Below are 21,632 nucleotides of genomic sequence, written 5' to 3' on the forward strand. Positions count from 1 at the left end.
AAGTCCTAAAACTTGAATTGATGAATTAAAAGATACAAACTGAGACTTTTGCTACATGCTACAGACCCTGTACTCTGGAAAGATGGTAACATTTTACACTCACTTAAAGTAAAGAGTGCTGCCTGTTTCTCTATTTTCTAGCTAATACTAAGAATTAGATTAAAAAGTATAAATGTAAAGTGATGCCTCACTTTTACTTTACTTACTATTTCTTTACTAATAAGGCTATTTTTCATTGTTAACTAGCCATTTCCTTCTTTTTCTGTGAACTACTTATCAAATGCCAATTTTTCCATTATAGTGTTTGGTTTTTCCTATTAATTGTAAATCACTTATAAATTAGAATATTAATATGCTGTTATGTTTTACAATGATTTTCCTCTAGTTGTCACTTGTTTTTTGTTTTGTTTTTTACTTATTGATTTTAGAGGGGGGGAGAAACATCAGGTATTCACTGGTCAGTTCTTGTATGTGCCCTGCCTGGGGATCGATCGAAACTGCAGCTTCAGTGTCAGGGATGAGCTCTAACTAACTGGGGTACCCGGCCAGGGCTTCATTTGCCTTTTAACTTTGTAAATTTTTGCAGCACGAATTTTAAATTTTAATATGTTCAAATTTGTTCATGTTTTCATTTATGGTATCTACAGCTGGTAACATAATTAGACATATAGTTTCTTTATACGCCACTACAATTTCATTTGTACTCTTTAATCTCTAGCCCCTGTCTATTAATTGAATGATAAACAGAAATACTCCAAAATTCTGGAAGACTACCAAAGAAAAAAAATACCTTATAAAACTGTAATTTTAAGTCCAGAATAAATGTAGTCATTCAGAATCTTCCAGCGGCTTCCTAACATATTCAAAATGAACCCCAAACTCCTGTGAGACCCCATGGAGTCTAGTCCCTGTGTTAGTGACTCCATGCTCTGCCTTCCCTTGCCTTACTGCTCTCCGAGCAGGCCGAGCTTGTTGCTACCTAAGGTCTTTGCGACACCTGCTCCTCTCTCGTATTAGTATACTTTTTAAATATATATATATATTGTATTTACTTATCTGTCAGAGAGAAGGGAAGGGAGGGAGAAAGAGAGGGAGAGGAACATCAATTGGTTGTCTCCGTATGTGCCACAACTGGGGAATGAAATCTACACACCCAGCATGTGCCTTGACCAGGAATCAAACCAGTGGCCTTTCACTATGCGTACGGACGCCCAACCAACTGAGCCACACCAGTTAGGGCAGATTAGTGCACTCCTTTTCCAAATCTTGCGTGGTTAATTTCCACAAATTCTCTACTCCAATGTTAGCTCCTCTGAGTAACCTGCCCTGATTATTCCACCTAAAATACTTGGTATATTGCCCATACCCCACCCTCCCTGCCATCATCTTAGTCCCTCGTGCTGCTGTACTGTTTTCTCACAGCATCCTTCCCTGCCTGAGAGTATGGCACACACTTCCCCATGAATTTCCTATCTCCCCCACTAGAACATAAGCTTCATAAGAACAGGGGCTTGGTCTGCCTCAATCAGCATATCCAGCACGGAGCATGTTGACTTTAAAAAGCTACTTACATGCCCTGGCTGGTGTGGCTCAGTGTTTTCAGTGCCCACCTGCAAACCAAAAGGTCGCCCGTTCGATTCCTGGTCAGGGCACATGGCTGGGTCGCGGGCCAGGTCCCCAGTGGGGGTGTGTGAGAGGCAACTAATCAATGTGTCTGCCACACATTGATGTTTCTCTCTCTCTCTCCCCCTCTCCCTTCCCCTCTCTTTAAAAATAAACAAAATCCTACAGATGAACATTCTTTTTTTAAAAAAGCTACTTACCGTTGTCAGAACACGCATAATTGTGTCTATATGCCATCGTTTGGAAGGCGCATACCTAAGAAAATAAAGGTGAGAAACTGGAACCTGTAATTAATTATACTGGGCTCCATTACTTTCAAAAATCCTGCCTACAGTCATAAGTGACTGTATTTGGAGACATTCACCCTCAAATCTAGCAGCAATACCCATTTCACATGGTACTGAAATGGCACACTGTCAAACTCAGATGTTTTACATTATGTGAGATGCTGAGCTAAGAAATGGGACTCTGTCTCAGAAAACAAATCATGAAGTCAGGGCTGGAAAGGACAAAGAAAAAAGAAAAGGGACTATTCCCAGACCCAGGCAACAAGAGGACTAGAAACTTGTTCCCTTAAATTCATAGTGGAAAGTAGAGAAATAACTGTAATACCAAAATCTTGAGGTATTAAGATTAAAAACTTCTGTGTAAAACTTCCTAAAAGTTGTACACAGAACTTCTATATCCTCATAAAAAAGGCATCACAAATAAGAAATTAAAGAACAGATTATAGGAGCATTATAAATCCCTACTTGTAGGTAAGTTGGATGGGGGGGTGCGGGAATCGTCCTATATTTAAATGCTTGCTATAATGACCTTCTCAAAGCTAATTCCTAATTGGGAGATTGAAATAAATGTTACATATTTTAAACAAGTCTACAACATGTCCCCCATGTTTTGAAGATGCTTTTAAAAGCTCCAAGCATTTTTTATTAATAAAAGTAAAAATTAAATCTTACTTTTCTGCAGCAAGAAATATTCCAGATGCACAGTCTGCTTTAAATTCTGGCTCACATGAATCCAGAAAATAAAGTAATTCCTTCATCATGCCTCGGATATTATTCCCATTCACTAGGGCAAAACTCAATTCCATTGCACGCCTTGCAAGGGAAAAATTTAAAAAAACAACAAAAATCACTGTTATATTTACTGTGGGAATGAAACAAAGACGCAGGTATATTCTCTCTGAACACCACTCACAGGCAGATAGATGTGTTAATGTCCTTGCATGATCCTATGATCCCAATCTTTCCATGCAAGATAATGAAAGTTATCGAAGTTACTCTATTTTGAATCTTTGTTCAACACTTTCTTCAAATATCCCTAAGAGAGACATGACTGACCAACAATTTAATTTGGGTTCAACAATCTATTGTATGAAGAGTAAATTTTAAATACTTAAAAGGCTCAAAAAGAGAGGCAACAAAATTATTACCCAAAGATAGTATCTCTCTACATTATTCCTTAAAAATGTAATATATGAAGTCACCATACTCTTTTATTATACCCACTTCTGTCCAACGATAACGTAACAGCTAATATCAAAAGATATGTGGAAAATCAGAATAAAAACAAACCCTGAGAGCATTATGCTAAGTACAATAACTGAGAGAAAATCAAATATTATCATGTATCACTTAAATGTGAAAGCAAAAAAGCCAAACATGTAGGAACAGAGACTAGAACAGGGGTACCAGGGCTGAGGGGCTGAGGGGTGAGGGGTGAGGGGTGGGGGGCAGATGTTGGTCAGAGGGTACCAATTTCTGGCTATAAGATAATCAAGTTCTAAGGATCTAATGTGCAGCTTAGTTAGTTCAAGTTAGTATCACATACTTGAAATTTGCCAAGAAAGTAGACTTTAAATGTTCTCACCAAACAAAAAAATAGCAATTATATAATTTGACACAGGTGTTAACTAATGCTATGGTGAGGTAATTGTTTTGCAATATATAACTGTCAAATCAACGCACTGTACATTTTAAATTTACATAATGTTATATGTCAAACATATCTCAATAAAGCTGGAAAAAACTGAAAGAAAGAATGAGGGCCACAAAAAGGAAAAAAGGGCATGTGCTATGAGGGCAAATAAAAGTTTCTATAACTGCCTGTCAAATTGGCAACCAAGACAAAATGAGAATGTTTAACATATAAAAAAAGTTATAAGGTTACGATGTGCATCTTTTCGTACTTGATCAGTAATTTTAAACATGGTATATCAGTTGAATTTCAAAAATACCAATTTAATATGTAGAAAGTACTGTCATCTTAGCTAAATCTATAAGCAATAAAAAAAATCAATCCTACAGAAATACATTACTAGATAATTCTTATATAGTGCTTAAGTACTTCACTTACATTAATCCAGTTAATCCTGCAAACCCTATAAAGTGGGTTCTCTTAAACCTCTGCATTTACATACGGGACAACTGAGGCACTAAAAGGTTAAGTTAGTAGGCCATGTCTGTTAAGGGCAGAGGCAAGATTTGAAATACAGCAGCCTGGCTCCAGAGTTTGAGCTCTTAATGCAAGAGCCTGTCAAAGACACACAGGTTTTACTTCTGAAATACAAAGCCCAGTAATGGGCTATAGAGAAATAACAAAATAGGAGTCAGAAGGCCTGATTTCTATTCTGAGGTCTGTTCCTGTACAAGGGGGAGTGTTTAGAGTAAGTTACGTGTTTCCTTTGGGACTGTATGTTATTTAATTAATCTGTTCATTGAGGACAGAAGTAATTGCCTAGTCTCAATGGCCTGCTCAGAGAACCGAGAGGATGTTTTATAGATCCTTTGCAAAGCACTAGGTAAAACTTGTTATTACTGACTCTGGGTCTTATTCTTTAGATTGCCAAAGCACCCTGTACCTGTTCTTCGCAAACAAAAGGAACTCAATATGAATACATGTTTGTTAAGTGAATGGTTTCAGACATAATTTCAAAGCTAATTTGTTCTGTATTTGAACATACAACCACAACCAAAAGTTCAATGGGGCCAATGATAGCTAGGTTTCACAAACATCTACAATTTTTCTAAGAGAACCAGTAGTTTACTCCATGGAGGAGAAAATTTATGCTTTTTTAAAGTGTTATCTGTTACCTAACATCATTCCTAGATATACTGTTCTAAGAAACATGGCTGCTTCTAGTATCTCGGAGCATATTAAGTACTGTGAGAAAATGTGTGCTGTCAGCAATTTGAGTTTCAGCATCGTGATAAAACACTTAGCCGATGGATCACTCCTTATTTTCATCCTCCAGCACACAAAGCACAGTACCCCTGGTAAATAATCTCTTGCCCAGCTTATCTTCATCTATTTTATTTATCAAAGAACTAAGGACAACATCGGTATGCACTTAAGTATTCCTTATTGGCCTCCTTCATTGACCTAAACTTCTCCCTGCCAATCCTTTCTAAAAAAGGATTAATGGGGCAGAGAATTCATCTGTGAAAATGATGATAATACATACACATCAACATTTTCACTTTCAAAACTATTACAAAATTATCAGATGGGACAGAGGCAGAGAAATGATCAATAATCTGTTACCGTTTTATTGAGACATCCAAATCTTTTAGACAGTCCACAATCGTGCTTCTGTGCCTCTGCACTGCGTTGTGATCTGTCTGCACAGTCTTCAACAGAGATGTCAGAGCTACGTATCTGGATGGAATGAAGTTGCAGAAGACAATTAAAATGTAAAATTCAGGTAGTTTTCTTCTGCCTAAATAACAACAGAAAATGCCTAAAGACTAAAGGAAACCATACGTATGTTTAAACAGTTAAAAAACAATGACTATAATGGTAACGTTCTAAAGGCAGAGAAGACACGAGAATCTAAAACAGTAGCAACCAGGAGAAGCCTCAGATTCAGACTATACTCATTCATGGTTAAAGTCCACTGAAACTTCTAAGTGACTGCCTCAATTATTTCAAGTTCTTCCAAACAGTAAAACAAAAATATATAGTATGCCTTTTCAGGCCATTGCTCCAAAATGCAAGAGGAAATTATTTCAACTTTACCACTTGTATCTTCTCTGCTTTTATTTGAGATGGACAGAAAAATTTGAGTGTTAGATCCAAGTATTCAAAAATTCTTTTGGAAAGAGAAGATATTCAAGGTACCATAATAATTACTTCCACATTTTTTCAAGCTTACCATGATAAGAAAAGAAATTGTCTCCTGATTAAAGGAGGGAAAAAGGCAAACAGGATATACTACCATATAAAAATACTAATAAATTCATCTACTTTTAAAAACTAACGGTAATTAGCAAACACATTCCACATTTGTGACCTGAAATGTTTTATTTTTCTTAATTCAGAGCAGAGGTCAGCAAACTATAGGCTACATACAAAAATCCAGCTCTCTGCTGTCTGCTTTTGTAAATCAATTTTTATCGGAACAGTCATATTCATCATTTAGAGTCTATGTTTTCATGCCAAAAGGCACAGCTGAGTAATGACCACAGAGACCCAAAGTCCCACAGAGCCTAAAACACTGACCACACAATCTTTTACAGAAAAAGCATGCTGACTCCTGATTTATAATATAAATAGGAGCAAAAATTAATCCATGATGCAAATCCCCAAATTCTTTGCAAAATAGCTTTAAGGCCAGACTAAAATAGAAATCGTGAGTTTCCTCAGTTAAAGTTCTAGATACATCACTCAATATATGTGTGATTTTGAACAGTCACTCTTAACAACAGTTTATAAGAATAAAATACAAGACATTTTTCAGTTGCCTTACCTAATATTCTTGTCATTGTTCAGTAAGAAACGACCCAGGATATTTATGGCTAGGACCTAAAAAAACAGCACAGGTAAAAATCTAGAAAAATTAAATATTTATACTGTTTAAGGATCACTTCCTAGCCTCTGTTGGGTGCAAACTATTTCAAGCTCAGGGGTGTCAAACTCATTTTCACCGGGGGCCACATCGGCCTCGCAGTTGCCTTCAACGGGTCAAATATAACTTTAGGACTGTATAATGTAACTATTCCTCAACTAGGAGCAAGGAGCTCAGCGCTACCGCTGAGTAGAAACAAGGTGCCAGACGGGATTTGACCCTCGAGCCTTGTGTTTGCCACCTGTGTGGTAGCTGGTATTTTATAGACTGGAAAGACAAAAAGTTCTGAAGATAAACAATGGTATTAGTTGCACAACAATATGAATGTACTTAATGCCACTGATCTAAGGACTTAAAAGTGGTTAAAATGGTAAATTTTTCAAACATGAGTATGGACTGGCTTCAACATAATGTTAACTGAAAAAAGTAAGGTGCGGGATGAAATATATATGTTACTGTTTTGCCTGAAAGGTGGGGAGAGGAAAAGAACTAACCTAATTTGGTTAAGTTACTTGGATACTGTAATCTTTTTTATTATTGCTTTTTTATTTTTAGAGAGAAGGGAAGGGAGAGAGAAACATCCATGGGAGAGAGAAACATCGATTGGTTCCCTCCTGTACTTTCCAAGAACGGAAATCAAACCTGCAAACCCAAGTACTGGGTTGGCCAAAAAGTTCATTTGTTTTTTTTTTCGGTAAGACGGCTCTAGTAGCACTTGGTTGTCTTTAACTTCATTCAAAACAATTTTGTTCAGCTGTATTGTAACAGCTGTCATAACAGCGTGCATTCAAAAAAACATCAAATTTGGTGAATTTTTGTGCAGCCATTTTGATATTGAAGATGGACGAAATTACACATTTTTGGCACATTATGCTTTATTATTTCAAAAAAGGTAAAAATGTAACTGAAACACAAAAAAGATTTGTGCAGTATATGGAGAAGATGCTGGGGCTGATCGAACATGTCAAAATTGGTCTGCAAAGTTTTGTGCTGGAGATTTCTCACTGGACAATACTCCACAGTGGGGTAGCCCAGTTGAAGTTTATAGTGATCAAATTAAGACATTAATTGAGAATAATCAAAGTTATACCATACAGGAGATAGCCAACATACTCAAAATACCCAATCGATAAAGTTACTGGAGAAAATGAAAAAGGTGTCTGTCTTTCATTTTACTGAAAAAAGTAAATGGAGTTTTCAGCCAACCCAATATTTGCCCTAACTGAGAATCAAATCCCAACCTTCTGCCTATAGGACGGGGCTCCAGCCAACTGAGCCACACCAACCAGGGCTGGATACCATAATCTTAAAGACAAAAAGACCTATACACAAATGTGGTATTGTAGTTACTAAATTTGTTTCTTATAAGACTATAGGACAGTTATTCTTATGTTAATAAATAACTGAAAGAATGAATAAATTTGTAAGGGAGAATTCTTTACAAAAGAACTGCAATTATTTAATGACAAAATGAGAGAAATAGAAAAGTATAAAAAAATAGAAGCCCTGGCTGGTGTAGCTCAGTGGATTGAGCGCGGGCCTGCGAACCAGCCAATCGCAGTTCGATTCCCAGTCAGGGCACATGCCTGGGTTGCGGGCCAGTTCCCAGTGGGGGACACATGGGAGGCAACCACACACTGATGTTTCTCTCCCACTCTTTCTCCTTCCCTTCCCCTCTCTCTAAAAAATAAATAAATAAAATAATTTAAAAAATAGAAGAGAACATTAACAACTGCTGCAGACAAGATCTTCTGACAGACACTAAAACTGATGGGTAAAAGCCTGAGGAGAACAAGGTATCTGCATAGTCTTAAAGTGTCTCCCTTAAAACTATTTTTTTTTGTCTTAGAGGGGAAGGGAGGGAGAAAGAGAAAAAGAAACAAATGTGCAAAACACTTATTGTTTGCCTCTTGCATGACCCCATCTGGGGACACGGCCCACAACCTAGGCATGTGTTCTGACGAGAAATCAAACTGGCAACCTTTTGGTTTGCAGAAAGGCTCTCAATGCACTGAGCCACACCAATCAGGGCTTTCCCGAAATATTTTTAATTACAAAGGGAAGGATAACTTTATAGAGGAAAGACACAATAGAAGCCACCTTAACCAAATGACCAAGGTTAAAACATCACAAGCAGTGAGACACATGGATATAGCATATACCTCCTGATATCATACTGAGAAACGCACATCAGTTCTATGGTAGTCTTGCCCCAAAAGCATAACCTCAATCTAATTATAGTAAAATATCAGGCAGAGCCAAATTGGGGGACATTCTAAATAGTAACTGATCAGTATTTTTCAAAAGTGTCAAAGTCATGACCCTGGCCGGGGAGCTCAGTTGGTTAGAGCATCATCCAAATATGCCAAGACTGCAGGTAAAATCCCTGGTCAGAGCACATACAAGAATCAACCAAAGAATGCATAAACAAATGAAACAACAAATTGACGTTTCACTCTCTCTCCCTCACTCTCTCTCATCAATTAAAAAAAAAATTTAGCCCTGGTTGGTGTTGCTCAGTGGATTGAGTGCCAGCCACAGGTTTGACTCCCAGTCAGGGCATATGCTTGGGTTGCAGGGCCAGATCCCCATTTGGGGGTGTGTGACAGGCAACTGATCGATGTAGCTCTCACACAGTGATGTCTCTCTCCCTCTCTTTTCAAAATAAAATAAAATAATTAAAAAATAAATTTTTAAAAAGTATCAAAGTCATGATAGACAAGCAATGATAGAAGAACTGCCACAGATTGGAGGAGATGAAGGAGATGTGACAAGGAACTACAAGGTGAAATCATGAACTGGCAAGAGAATTTCCTTTTCCTAGGAAAAGGACAACAGTAGAAAAATTGGTGAGATCTACATAAAGTCCGCCGTTCAGTTAATGGCATGGTACTAAAATTAATTTCTTAGTTTTGATAATTAACTGTTTTATCAATTTTCTAGAAGTGTAAAATTATTTCAAGAAGGTTCAGAAAGTGGGAAAAGAAGAGACACACATGTCTAAACATTTAAATATGGATAAAACATCTCTGAAAAAATACACCAGAAAATGGCAACAGCATTTCCACCGGAAGAACTGAGAGTCTACACATGAAAGGCACAGGCAGACATTTTCTTCCTATGTACCTTCTGTCTTATTTTGAGTTGTTTTACTGTGTTTTTCTTAAATAAAAACTATTATTTAAGATATTCCTTCTAAAGTTAAGTTTTCAAATGACATTCATTTCCAAAGTGCTAAAGTCTAGGCCAATTATTCTAACTGAAATGTTCAGGGAAAAGAAAAGCTTTAAAAAGACTTACTCTCAGTCCACTCTCTGACTTAATGTCCATGATAGTCAGAACTGTTTCATAAAGGATAGCATTTCCTACATTTTTACTAGTCTCCGTATTAGTGGCAACCTGAAAAGACACAGAAGGTGGTATACAATGACAAAACAATGCTTCTAAAAAATATTCTGAAGTTGAAGAAAAAAAAAACAGAACAAAATATCTTGGGATAAGAAGAGACATTTTGTGATTGACTGTAGTCACCACTGAGGTGACTACAAAGTCACCTCATCAAATACTAAGTAAAAATAGTACCACAGAACCACAATCATTCCATTCCTTGCTACACTAAGATGGATATTAATATAACACAAGTTTAGTCTTACCTGTGCTAATATATCATTCATAGCTTCACTTGAGTCATCGTCATTTCGTCCTAAAATTCTTAATAACCGTAAAATTCGTACCTAATGTGCAAAATATGAGAAATGTCAACAAATTAGGTCTGGCACAAAGGAACTTTGCTTGGTATGAAATTCAAATATCTTAAATATAGTCTTAGATCCCAGTAGAAATGATCAAAATTCAAACAGGAGAATTTTAAACATGGTCTTTAGAGAAGTCGTATGTGTTTCTGTGTCTTAATGAAGTTGTTAGAGAACCCACGCTTTGCCACTCCACAGCTAAAAGAGACCACCACCTGTAGCGCTCTAATACAGGCAGACCTCAGAGACATGGGAGGTTCCGTCCCAGACCACCACAGTAAAGTGAGTAACACAATAAAACGAGTTGTAACCTTTTTGCTGGTGGACAGTCTTACCTTCAATTTGTAAAAAAAATGCAACATCTGCGAAGTGCAATAAAGCAAAGCACAATAAAACGAGGTCTAACTGTATACTGATGTTTCTATATAGTACATAGTTTTACTATTACAACTATAATTCCATTCTGTTAATCTAATAAAACATGTAATTGTGTCACTATTAATTTATTAATGTAATTGGTTTAATTGGTTAACTACCAAATTTCTCCCTAACAAAAACTTAAGAGGAAGAAAATGACCTATTAAAAGGCATTAAACTCATATACCACATATCCAAAGCTTTCTTTCACGCTCACCTGCAAAAAGGGGTCACTGATACCAGAAACATCATGTTCTGGTGAATATCCGGACATGATGAGGTTCTTTAGTATACGAACTAATTGGGGCACAAGCTGCAGGGAAGAAAAATGCATCAAAAAACAGTAAACACCAAAGACTTTCTCATAAAGAGGCAGGTAATCTGGCTTAGAAAAAGGGTATAATGGTCTGAGATTCCAAGCAAATTCTAACAATGCAATTAATGTGCTAGTATATTGTTGATGTCCAATAAATATAACTTAGGAGTATTTTTACCAAGAACTCAAGAAGAAATATGTATTTTATTGGAATTAAAAACAACCTAGACTTTTTGTACTCCAGAGTTACATATGCAAAGCTACTACAGTAAGAGTAGGTCAGAAAGCCTACGGGAACCAAGTAAAACAGATGCCTATGAAGCGCACTGCCTTTCTACTTCTACAGAACTTGACGCACTTAAGTGGCACAAACATGTTCAGTTTTTATCTGCTCACTCCAACAGCACATATACAAACATTTGAATATAAAATGGTATCATACTCAAAATCCTGGTGATCTTATTAAAATATTATCATACAGAGAAAAAATTTTTTCTCCTCTTGAGATAGGGCTCGTTACGCCCTTTTTCAACAAACAGCAGGGAATACAAAGGCCTCCAACATTGACCAAGTGGAAAATACACATGAAAAATTGTATCTTTCACCTTACAAAGATACCAAGGCCATGAATAACTTCCTTTCCCTCTTCTTAACTCATATGACACAAGTTTCAGTAAAATTTAATTTCAGCACTTAATTCTACAGACTGATCTGTGTCATCTGTTATCTTACTAATGAAGCTCTCCATTTCTTATGGCAGAATTTCTTTATTGTCCTTCCTTTGTTCACTTAGTCATAATATATAGTACAGGCAATTTTACTGCCAAGCTGACCTTAAAGATGCTTTAAATGTTACTATTCATTTAATTCTGTTGATCAATCATTTAATAGTAAGGCCCTATTCCAAAACGTGTGCCACAAAAGGAACTTTTCCAGTTTCCCAACTAAAATCTCAATTTAGCTACAGAAACAACTCTAAACACCTAAAATTAAGACGTGTCCACAGTGAACTGAGGACACTCTTTTTGAGGCAATCAGAACAGCCCAAACTTTGCTGCAACTTAATTCCTTTTCCTCACTGTATTTGGACTTTGTCCCCTCCCTACTCCCCAACTCTAAAGGGAGGTCAAGATCAAAACAAAAGCCAAGCTATGCCCAAGCGTATGCCCCAAACATTTTCACAAAGCTGACCACTTTTAAATACAGAGAACATAATCTGTGAAAATTTAAATAAGTTTGGCCGTATCACTTCAGAATTCTGTGATTTGTAAGTCACCCAAACAAATACCTAATTTGGATAACTGTAAGATTAAAACAAATCTAAGCTAAGGAGAGAAGCCACATTAAATCTGTCAACTGTGGACAGATTTATATTAAAGGTAAAAATAATATAATTGTATACACTGTTTTAAAATTAACATAACAAAACCAGGATCATCTAGTTAACAAACTCTGTACAAAAAGAGTCTCGCCTTGTATTTCCAATGCCCTACCTTTTTGTACTACGGTATTCTTAATTATTTTTTAATTTGGTTTATATCTTGCAGAAATCTTCTTCCCTTGTTTTATTCACTGACAAAAGACCTGCACACCACATAAGATCACCCTGGGACAGAAGCACCAATGTCTGAATGTTCAGCATACTGATTCTTGGAACTCAGCTTTATTACTCAGACAAAAATGCAAGTTGCTAAAACCCATGACAAGACAAAACAAAAAAAAAGTTGACAAAGGGAAAGGATGCAGCCATGAAAATCAGTTGATGCCCACCAGCTCCACCTCAAAATCCATTTAATATTCCAGAACATCTAGGCAAGATAAGGGCAGGTGAAGGGAAAATAAAAGCTCTAAGTCTGAAGTAAAAGCTCAGAAGTACACATGACGCTTTTTAAAGTATGAGGTTACTCACATATGGCTCTAAGATAACTACTTCAAAAAGAAGCAGCGTTTGTGCGAAGGCTCCAAACTGATCTGGAACTGCCATCACCAAAACCACTGGGAAACTGTTCAAAGTTTCTCGAGTGAAGATAAAGAAAGGCAGAGAAGGAGACTTACAATTCAGGAAAGGCTGCAACTGAAATCCAAGGCTGACTTTGGAGTCAAGAGTTTAATTGACAAGACACAAACTGGTCTAGGGAGTTAGCCAAAAACGCTAAAACAAGTAACTCACAGTATTAAGCATAGCTTCAGCATTAGTATATTTTTAAAAGCCACGTCTGTGGATGAACACACAAAAGCTACTAAGGACCTAATGCCAGCATGCACCATCTAAAAGAGGGTTAATTCTTACCTTTTCATTCTAACATACAGCAGGATTCCAAACAGACAACAGGAACAAAACATACAAAGCAAGCATTAGGGACAGATACGGGTCTCATACTATTTTACAATAATTTAATCAAGACATGAACATCTAAGGGGGAAAAAAGCCAAAAAAGAACTGCTATTAGAACCTCATTAGATCTAAAGTACAAAGTGAGCATCACTCATGGGGTGATCAGTGCTCTACTAAAAAAAATAAAATGCATGTAACCCAAAGAACAGACTTTCTGAGTCCTCCTTACTACCGCCTTCTAAAAGTAAGTGGGGAAAACAAACATTTCCACTTTAGAATGCTGTAAGAAAGGGAGGGAAGGAGAGAATTATCAAAGCTAGAGACATCCATCACCGGAGTCAACAGCCTAAAATGAACAGTAGGGGACCCTGTATTAAATAAATGTTAATATAAAATTTTGGTCTATAGTTTTTACCCTAAAAAAAAGAGAAATTACCTGCCTTCAAAAAAATAAAATAAAACACATACACACAAACACATTCCTGTCTGTAATTGGACCTCAGGTTACATTTCCTGACTTCATTGTGAAATGGCAGATAAAGCACATGAGAAATTGGCGTGTCTGCCAACGAGAGAAGACTTCTATTATGAAAGGGAAAACACTATACTAACTGCCAGTTCTTATATGCCTAAATCTGGCTTCCAGCCCTACAACACAGCAAGGCTGGTTAAGTCCTCTATTCAGCTCCATGGCTTCCTTTCAAAAGAAAATTTACAAGTGAGATAATCATGTACTTTTAGGAAAATCATTTTCAATAAAGAAAGGCTCAGGCATACAGAATGGCACCTACCTTTCTGAAATGTGCAAGCATGTCTGGGCTTCGCTCACACATTTCTGTGAGGAGGACTACAGATGTGTGAAGGACACCTGAAAGAAAAAAGCAAACAAATAAAACGAAAAGTGAGGTTTTATTAGCCAACTTCATAGAACAGGACTTTGAGTTCTGAAGGTCACTTCTAAAATAATACTTGCTACTTTTGTTTTTTAATCTCCCAAAGAATCTAAGCAATGAGGTGAATACAAAGGAGGTATTTAATAGATGCTTAGTGATTTAATTAAGCCCATCAAATTAAAATATTTTAAACAATTATATCGCCAAAATAATTGCTAAAAAATGACAACCAACACATGTGCCTCTCCACCTGAAAATACTCCTAAAGACATGCCCACAGTCCATGTAAGCCATGTATCATCTGCTCCTCATTTAATGAGCTCTGAGCTGAGTTCTGATAGGCAATTCAAGAAGCAAAAATCTTAAATAGAAGTTAAATTCCCAGATAAAATGTATCAAAACCTCAAAGTGCAGTGATAAGTGGAGGACAAAGTGAATTTGCCTGTTCAAGTGACTGAAAAAGAATCTCAATAGCTTCCACTAAATAACTGCCCTAAACGTTCATTTGTTCAACAAGTATTTTTGGAGCCTTATAGTTGTTAATGAAATCAAATATACCTTACCACTTTTTTCTCTTAGCATTTAGAACACATGAATTTTCTTGACCCAGAACTTGTTTCACTGACTTCAAAATAAGAATAAAATGTTTGGGAAAGAATAGTCACATTCCATTTACTTCTTCCCAACTTTTATATAAACACATCTGAGTACCCATTACAAATTCCGGTTACAAGTAACCTAAAAAAGGATTTTTCCCAAATCTTACACTCCTACCATGAGGCAAGAAAGAAATAATTTTTTTTCCTATTATAAAATAACCAAGAACTCAAAAGGTTTTTACACATGAAAATTGAGGCTAGGATCACTTATACATTACAGTGAATATCAATAACTTAATATAGTACCTTTAGCATAGTAAAAGAGGACCAGAAATGAAAAACAAATTTACTATGAAGGAATCAATCTCCCTCCTGGAACAGGGTCCAGCACAGCAGGAGGCAGGCAACTCCCAGTGCTGAGACAGAAGGCCAACACTGCCTGCAGCCTTTTCTCGTTCCCCTTCTCCCTCAGTACTTTACCAAGTGCATCTCAATCACATTACCATGGTTCTTTTCATTCAATAAGTTTTTTGTTGCTGGTAAAAACATCTCCATAAGTTCAGGAACCTTCCTGATGACATGAACAGCACATAGTGCTGCCTATAAAAAAGACAAAGAATTTATTTCAATTAAGCCAGGGCAACCAATCTTATACACAACAGCAACTAAACAAAATCCTTATCAACCTACTAGCAAAATAAAAAAAGAAAAAAGATATCATATTTATTATTATTAACAGGTTAGGGATTTCCAATTACACTATTTTATCAATGAGAACTTCTAGCTCATCCGTCCCTTTGTTCATATATCGCTAAATAAGTAGATACAAACTTTCTAGACTAGACAATGGTTAACATGAATTTATCAAATAAGGTAAATATAACTTATGTGAAGTTGCAAAATAAAAAATAAAGACTTTTGTCTGGGACAATCATTCCTATGAGTAAGATGACCAAATGAGGGTTTTATAAAAACATCATGCAATTGAAAGGTATATACCACAGATGCTTTAAATCTGCTGGTACTTTCAATAATACCTATACTTTCCCCAATTCACTCTCTGCTGACATGAAGAAAATCATGTGAAAGATACTTAGCTGGTCTCTACTGAAGAAAAGATGATTTTAGTTTGCTCACTGGAAAGTTACTGATTTTGGTTACCCTCCCAAAGCAACCATATTTGCTGGAGTTAAATATTACAAAAGTTTAGATACATTAACAAATAAAGGTTTAAACTAATTCTTCTCATATAAGGAGAAGAAAGGTTCTCTCCATACTAGTAGAAGATTTTTTTTCCTATTCGCAGGAATATTCTATTTAAGAAAATAATGCACTTTTGGAAGAAAAGCAGCCCACACAAACTTTAAGAGAAAGAACTGGTTTTGGTTTGCAGCCACCATTAACACTGTATGATCCTGGAAAGCAGCGTGGTGGCCCTTTCAACCCTCCGCCTTGCACCATTCATATAGAGAGGTGTAGAAAAAGCCAACCATAGGCTAGTATGTGTTCACTTCTTGGAGTTCTACATTTTATAACCTTTGTTTACAGGAAGGTTTTAGGATTCAAGCACAATAAAGTAACAGTAAAATGTTTACATCAACAAACAAAAGAAGGTAGGAGAGTAAGAGCACTGTCTTCCACTACTATTCCATTTAGACACACCATTTTTAGGAAGTGTCTAAATGGATTATCCCTAATAATCATCTAGGTCCCAATGCAACTGCTCTTCCAGAGATTCAAAGGCACTAATACGAGATGTGGGCACTAATTACTGGGATGAAAGCAAATTTGTAATATCTGTCATTATCACTTTAATATTGCTTAAAATCAGGTAATTTAGGAACTAATTAAATGTGCCATCTAAAATATCCATCAATATTTGTTTATAAATCACTTCCCTGAAAAAGAGTAATTAAAAGAATTAAAGTACTCACAATCACTTATCAATTGAAGAGTTAATTAGTAACAAAAAAAATCACCTCCAAAATTAGTATAAAAATAGATTTTGACTTATAAATACCTGATTCACATAATCATTTAAAATATATCTACTAAACAGAGGAAGATTACGTCACATATTACCATCACAGCTTATAAAAGTCAGTAATTTGCCTTCTCGTTGCAATATACTCCCTAATCCAAACACAGACATTTGGTTTCATTAACTGTTACCTTTTTTCTCAAGTAAGAGTTGGAGGTTTTCAGGAGTTTCTCTACCTCTCCTGCAAGATCTCTGCACATCTCTGAGGAGCCCATGCAGCCAAGGGTACAAAGTGCTAACCCCTGTACATACTGCGTGCTATGATTAAGGTCACTGCAAGAGAGGAAAACAGCAGAAATGAACGTGCTATGCCTGGTGCTCCCCATGAAGAAGCTCCACAATCTAACGAGTCAGCTCCAATAAGAAAAATAATTAATAGGATTATATATTGCTAAAAATGTTTATTTTTACACTTTATTACAAATTACCAATAATGCAAATTGACTGACAGTCCTTCACACAAGTTTACAACTCAATGTTTGCAAAATGAAAAGAAATTGAACATTATCTGTTAGACAATGTTAAAGGCAACCCATTTTAGAAAGTTTACCAAACTAAGCAAAAATTGAAAGTAAAACTATAAGGATAGAAATATGAAGCCCTGGCTGGTGTAGCTCAATGGATGGAGCGCCGGCCTGAGAACCACACTATCTTGGTTCGATTCCCAGTCAGGGCATATGCCTGGGTTGCAGGCCAGTTTCCAGCAGGGGACTCACAAGAGGCAACCATACATTGATATTTCTCTCCTCCTCTCCTTCCCTTCCATTCTAAAGATAAATAAATAAAATCTAAAAAAAAATAAAATTTATGTTAAAAAAATAAATATGAAGCACAACTGTATCTTTAAAAGATTTTTACTAACTACAAAAAAGTAAGGTGTATATTAGCCAAAACGAAAACAAAATCTTTAGCATTTAAGATGACTTAAACATTATAAGACACTGAAACTCTCTGACCTTATGATAAAGTATAAATCTTGATGTGACATTATTTTTTACACTTTTTTTAATTCAAAAGAAGAAAAAATACTAACTAAAAAAGTGAGCTAATTAAACCACCTTTACAAACTAAGCTAGGTATTTAGAGTAATCTGGTGATACAGATACACAAAATCTATTTCTATCAGGCACTGATTACCTCACAGAAGTATTTTCAAGTCAAAGAGGTTTTACTTTCAGGACAGCTGAAATGTAAAGTCTGAGCCAGCAAACTCATGCATGCATTCTAACCAATTCTTAACTATTCAAAACAGAATTATTGTGTGACTCATGCTACCTCCACCAGCTTTAATAGCATTTTAGTATCCTTCGGGCCAGTGGTTCTCAAAGTGTGGTTAACAGATCTCTGGAATTCCCCAACACTGTTTTATGGGGTCCATGAGATCCAAACTATTTTCACAATATTAACTCATTATTTGTCAACTGTACTGGCATTTGCAAAATGGTGCCAAAGCAGTGGTGGAAAAAATTACTGACACATTAGTACACATCAGAGCCGCGGCACCAAACTGTACTAGTAACCACTGTATACACTGACATACACTCAGAGTGGAAGGAAAAAAGGAAGGAAAGGAGGAAGGAAAGAAGTCAGTTAAATTTCACTTAAGACTGCTCATGACAAAGCAGTAAAAATAATTAAGTTTATTAAATCCTGACTCCTGGGCGCATTTTTAATATCCTGTGTGACAAAGTGGGAAGTACGCATAAAGGACTCCTGCCACATACTGACGTGGCAATCTCAGATAAAAGCACATGTGCCCTTGTTTCCTTCACAAGAAACACTATGTACTAACTCCTTTTAGAGTGGACATTATTTTTATTTGAAAATAACTGAGAGACATCTATAATTATTAAGATTTGGGCATTGGGCAGACATTTTCTAGAAAAACAGTCAATAAAGCCTATCACTTAATAGCAACAACTGATGATATTTGTTGCCAATGATAAAATCCAAGATTGAAGTAAAAATTAGAACTTTAGAAAACCTGTATTGCCACCATGAACTTGACAGTATACCAATACTTTAATCAGTGAACAAACTTTTTTCCAAGTGTTTTAGGCATGATAAAAAGTACCAAACTTACTGATATGGTCTCAGATTCCACATTGTAACTAACCCTTGAGAGAAACTACCACTTGCAGAGTTTTGGTACAGCATAAAAGAAGACTATCCATGGTTATTTAAAAGGCTATGAAAGCCATCTTCCTATTTCTAACTACCTTATCTGTAAAAGGCTGAATCTTCTTCATATACTTCAATTAAAACATAACACAAAAACAGAACACAGAAGCAAGTATGACAATCTAGCTGTCTTCCATTAGGCCAGATATTACAGAGATTTTTTAAATGTAAAATAATCCTATTCTTCTCACTGAATTGTTTTTGCTATGGAAAAGGGTCTGTTTTTCATTTAAATTTATTTTAACATGTAAAGAGTTCATAATTGGTCATTTTAAATGAACTAATAAATATGTGTAGTCTTCCCTGAAGAGCAACGGAAAGAAGAGAAGGTAAAGTGTAAACTAGCTTATTACTTTCCACCAATTTGATTATTTAAGTTAAAATTACTGGTAAAATGAAGCTTAAGTACTAACCATGGATTTACCATTTAGTCTCCCAGTTCCTTAGAACATGTAAGTGACTTTTCATTCATTTTTCAACAATTAATTTGCATAATACAACTCTTAAAAATTGTATCCATAAATATTTAATGTCTCACAGAGTTTTCTAAGCCAATGAGCAATGAGGTAAACATTCACTAATAAACATAAAAAGTGCTAGAACACTAGCAGTGTTCACACTGTCCGACAGTGTTCTGTAGGGCATATTACACGATGTCTTGTAATACAAACAAGGAAAAAGAAAAAGAAAAAATACGCACAAAGATAAAAAGCAAATTTTAAAAAACACATTCATTAAAAAGTAAAAAAAAAAAAAAAAACAACCAACTACTAATGATCCAAAGTCCTTTAAAAGAACTTAGACTGAAAGTACCAGATCAATTTCCAATTATTAGTGTTCTCTCCTAAATTCACTTGGGGCTTGGCTGGGTCTCACTGAAGTTAAACAGAAAGATTTCTTCTTTTTGCCTATGGTCCTCATTCTTCAACTTTTATCCAAGCTACAAACCTGTACTTGAGTTTGGTATTAACTCTCTAACATAAACTTGCTGCTAGGCAAAACTGCCAAATAACAGCATGTGACTGAAGGCTTGAGTGAGTAGTAAGGGCAACAGAGCATGAAAGAACAAAAATTAAAAGAACTCTCAGAGACCTGTCCAGAATAAATGTATAAAAGAGTCATGCTGAACATCTAGAATGGAAATTCCATGACACCAAGAACTTGTCCCATTTTTTTCATTCTCCATTTCTATAGCTTATAACAGCTCCCAGCATGTAAAAGGCATACAATAAATACTGGCTGAATAAATGAATCAACTTACTATTTTCATTGTTAGTATTTATTTCAAGGCCAAAAAAACAAGATTCTCCCAAGATTAAGTTCACAAACTCTATGTATTTACATGATACACTCAATATTCATAACCAAATCATAATATTTATTTTGGAATTTCCCATTGTCTATTGGGAAATTTTAAAGTAAAATGTTATTTATCCCATACAAGTGTAAGAGTTCAGTATCTACAAATTTGATCGCCTACATCCCCTTGCTTCTATTATTGTCAAATACATAAATACTGCAAATGAAACAGAAAACTAAAAAAGGAGATTAAACATACAAACCAAACCAAATTAAAACAAACCAAAAAGTACCTGTAACCAAAGGTAATCAGAACTACCATGCCTTTCTAACAAAGTTGTTAGAAGAGGGACTCTGGGGAAGAACTGCAAAATTCTCTGCTTGAATCCTCTCATTTCTCCACAATGGCGAGCATCCCTCAGTTTGTAAATTAAACAAACATGATTGACTAATATATCAGTACAGCATCCATGGGGGGAGAGGGGACTTACACACAAATATTCACAGAGCTGAGTAAAATTCTATGTAATGGATATCTTGGATTAGACCAAGATATCTTCCAGTCTTTAAAGATATCTTCCAGATATCTTCTGGCACTTACTCAGAATATACACTGGTAATTCTTTAATGAATGCACAATATGTCATTATTCATGGTATCCAAAGCCTTGGAAATTTATAAGACAGGAAAGCTCAAATTTACCAGTGCCTTTTCTATTCTATGAAGGCCCAAATGTTATTTCATTACTAAATTCTGTTCTTATGCCTGAAGATGTACAACAATACTTTCACTTGATTATATTATCCCTTACAAAATATTTAATCCTTTGCTAAGTGTCTTTACATATAATCTACAGAACCAAAAGCAATTCAAACATATTCTAGTCAATAAGTATAAAATCAGTAAATAAATGTCAAGCTTTATTGATGTCCTAAGACCTAAAATCACAAAGTACTTCCTAGAAGAAGGAAAGGTAAGGACTGACTAAAAATATATATTTCATTGATTATGCTATTACAATTGTCCCATTTTTTCTCCCCTTTATTCCCCTTTGCCCTGTACCCCGACTCCCAATATCATTCCCCCACCTTAATTCATGTCCATAGGTCATAAATAGAAGTTCTTTGGCTTCTCCATTTCCCATACTATTCTCTTTTTAAATAAGATTTTATTTATTTATTTTTAGAGAGAGGGGAAAGGACATAAAAAGAGAGGGAGAGAAACATCAATGTGTGGTTGCCTCTCGCACATCCCCCACCAGGGACCTGGCCCACAACCCAGGCATATGCCCCGACTGGGAATCAAACCAGCAATATTTTGACTCACA

The 21,632-nt window shown here is 35.8% G+C and overlaps 1 protein-coding gene and 1 non-coding gene across 6 annotated transcripts in view; both read right to left on the reverse strand.

Moving 5' to 3' along the window:
* Positions 1 to 21,632, reverse strand: part of AP1G1 (adaptor related protein complex 1 subunit gamma 1) — a 71,042-nt gene that overhangs the window by 18,325 nt on the left and 31,085 nt on the right. For 4 of the 5 annotated variants that reach the window (XM_037063700.1, XM_037063699.1, XM_037063697.1 and 1 more), the window contains 11 exons: positions 16,957 to 17,098; positions 15,288 to 15,384; positions 14,084 to 14,160; positions 13,248 to 13,256; positions 10,859 to 10,954; positions 10,126 to 10,206; positions 9,773 to 9,871; positions 6,374 to 6,429; positions 5,170 to 5,283; positions 2,583 to 2,723; positions 1,824 to 1,878 (listed from right to left, as the gene is read on the reverse strand). In XM_037063700.1, coding sequence (XP_036919595.1) covers positions 1,824 to 1,878; positions 2,583 to 2,723; positions 5,170 to 5,283; positions 6,374 to 6,429; positions 9,773 to 9,871; positions 10,126 to 10,206; positions 10,859 to 10,954; positions 13,248 to 13,256; positions 14,084 to 14,160; positions 15,288 to 15,384; positions 16,957 to 17,098 — 967 coding nt within the window. The remainder of the gene's footprint in view (positions 1 to 1,823; positions 1,879 to 2,582; positions 2,724 to 5,169; positions 5,284 to 6,373; positions 6,430 to 9,772; positions 9,872 to 10,125; positions 10,207 to 10,858; positions 10,955 to 13,247; positions 13,257 to 14,083; positions 14,161 to 15,287; positions 15,385 to 16,956; positions 17,099 to 21,632) is intronic. The other variant, XM_037063701.1, reaches the window with a different exon arrangement.
* On the reverse strand, positions 4,800 to 4,885 carry LOC118999290 (small nucleolar RNA SNORD71). The gene has a single exon (XR_005069079.1). It is a non-coding gene; the product is annotated as a small nucleolar RNA SNORD71 (small nucleolar RNA).

This window comes from Sturnira hondurensis, unplaced genomic scaffold (assembly GCF_014824575.4).
Source record: "Sturnira hondurensis isolate 20B ecotype Veracruz unplaced genomic scaffold, ASM1482457v3 Scaffold0014745, whole genome shotgun sequence".
NCBI classification, from domain to species: Eukaryota; Metazoa; Chordata; class Mammalia; order Chiroptera; family Phyllostomidae; genus Sturnira; species Sturnira hondurensis.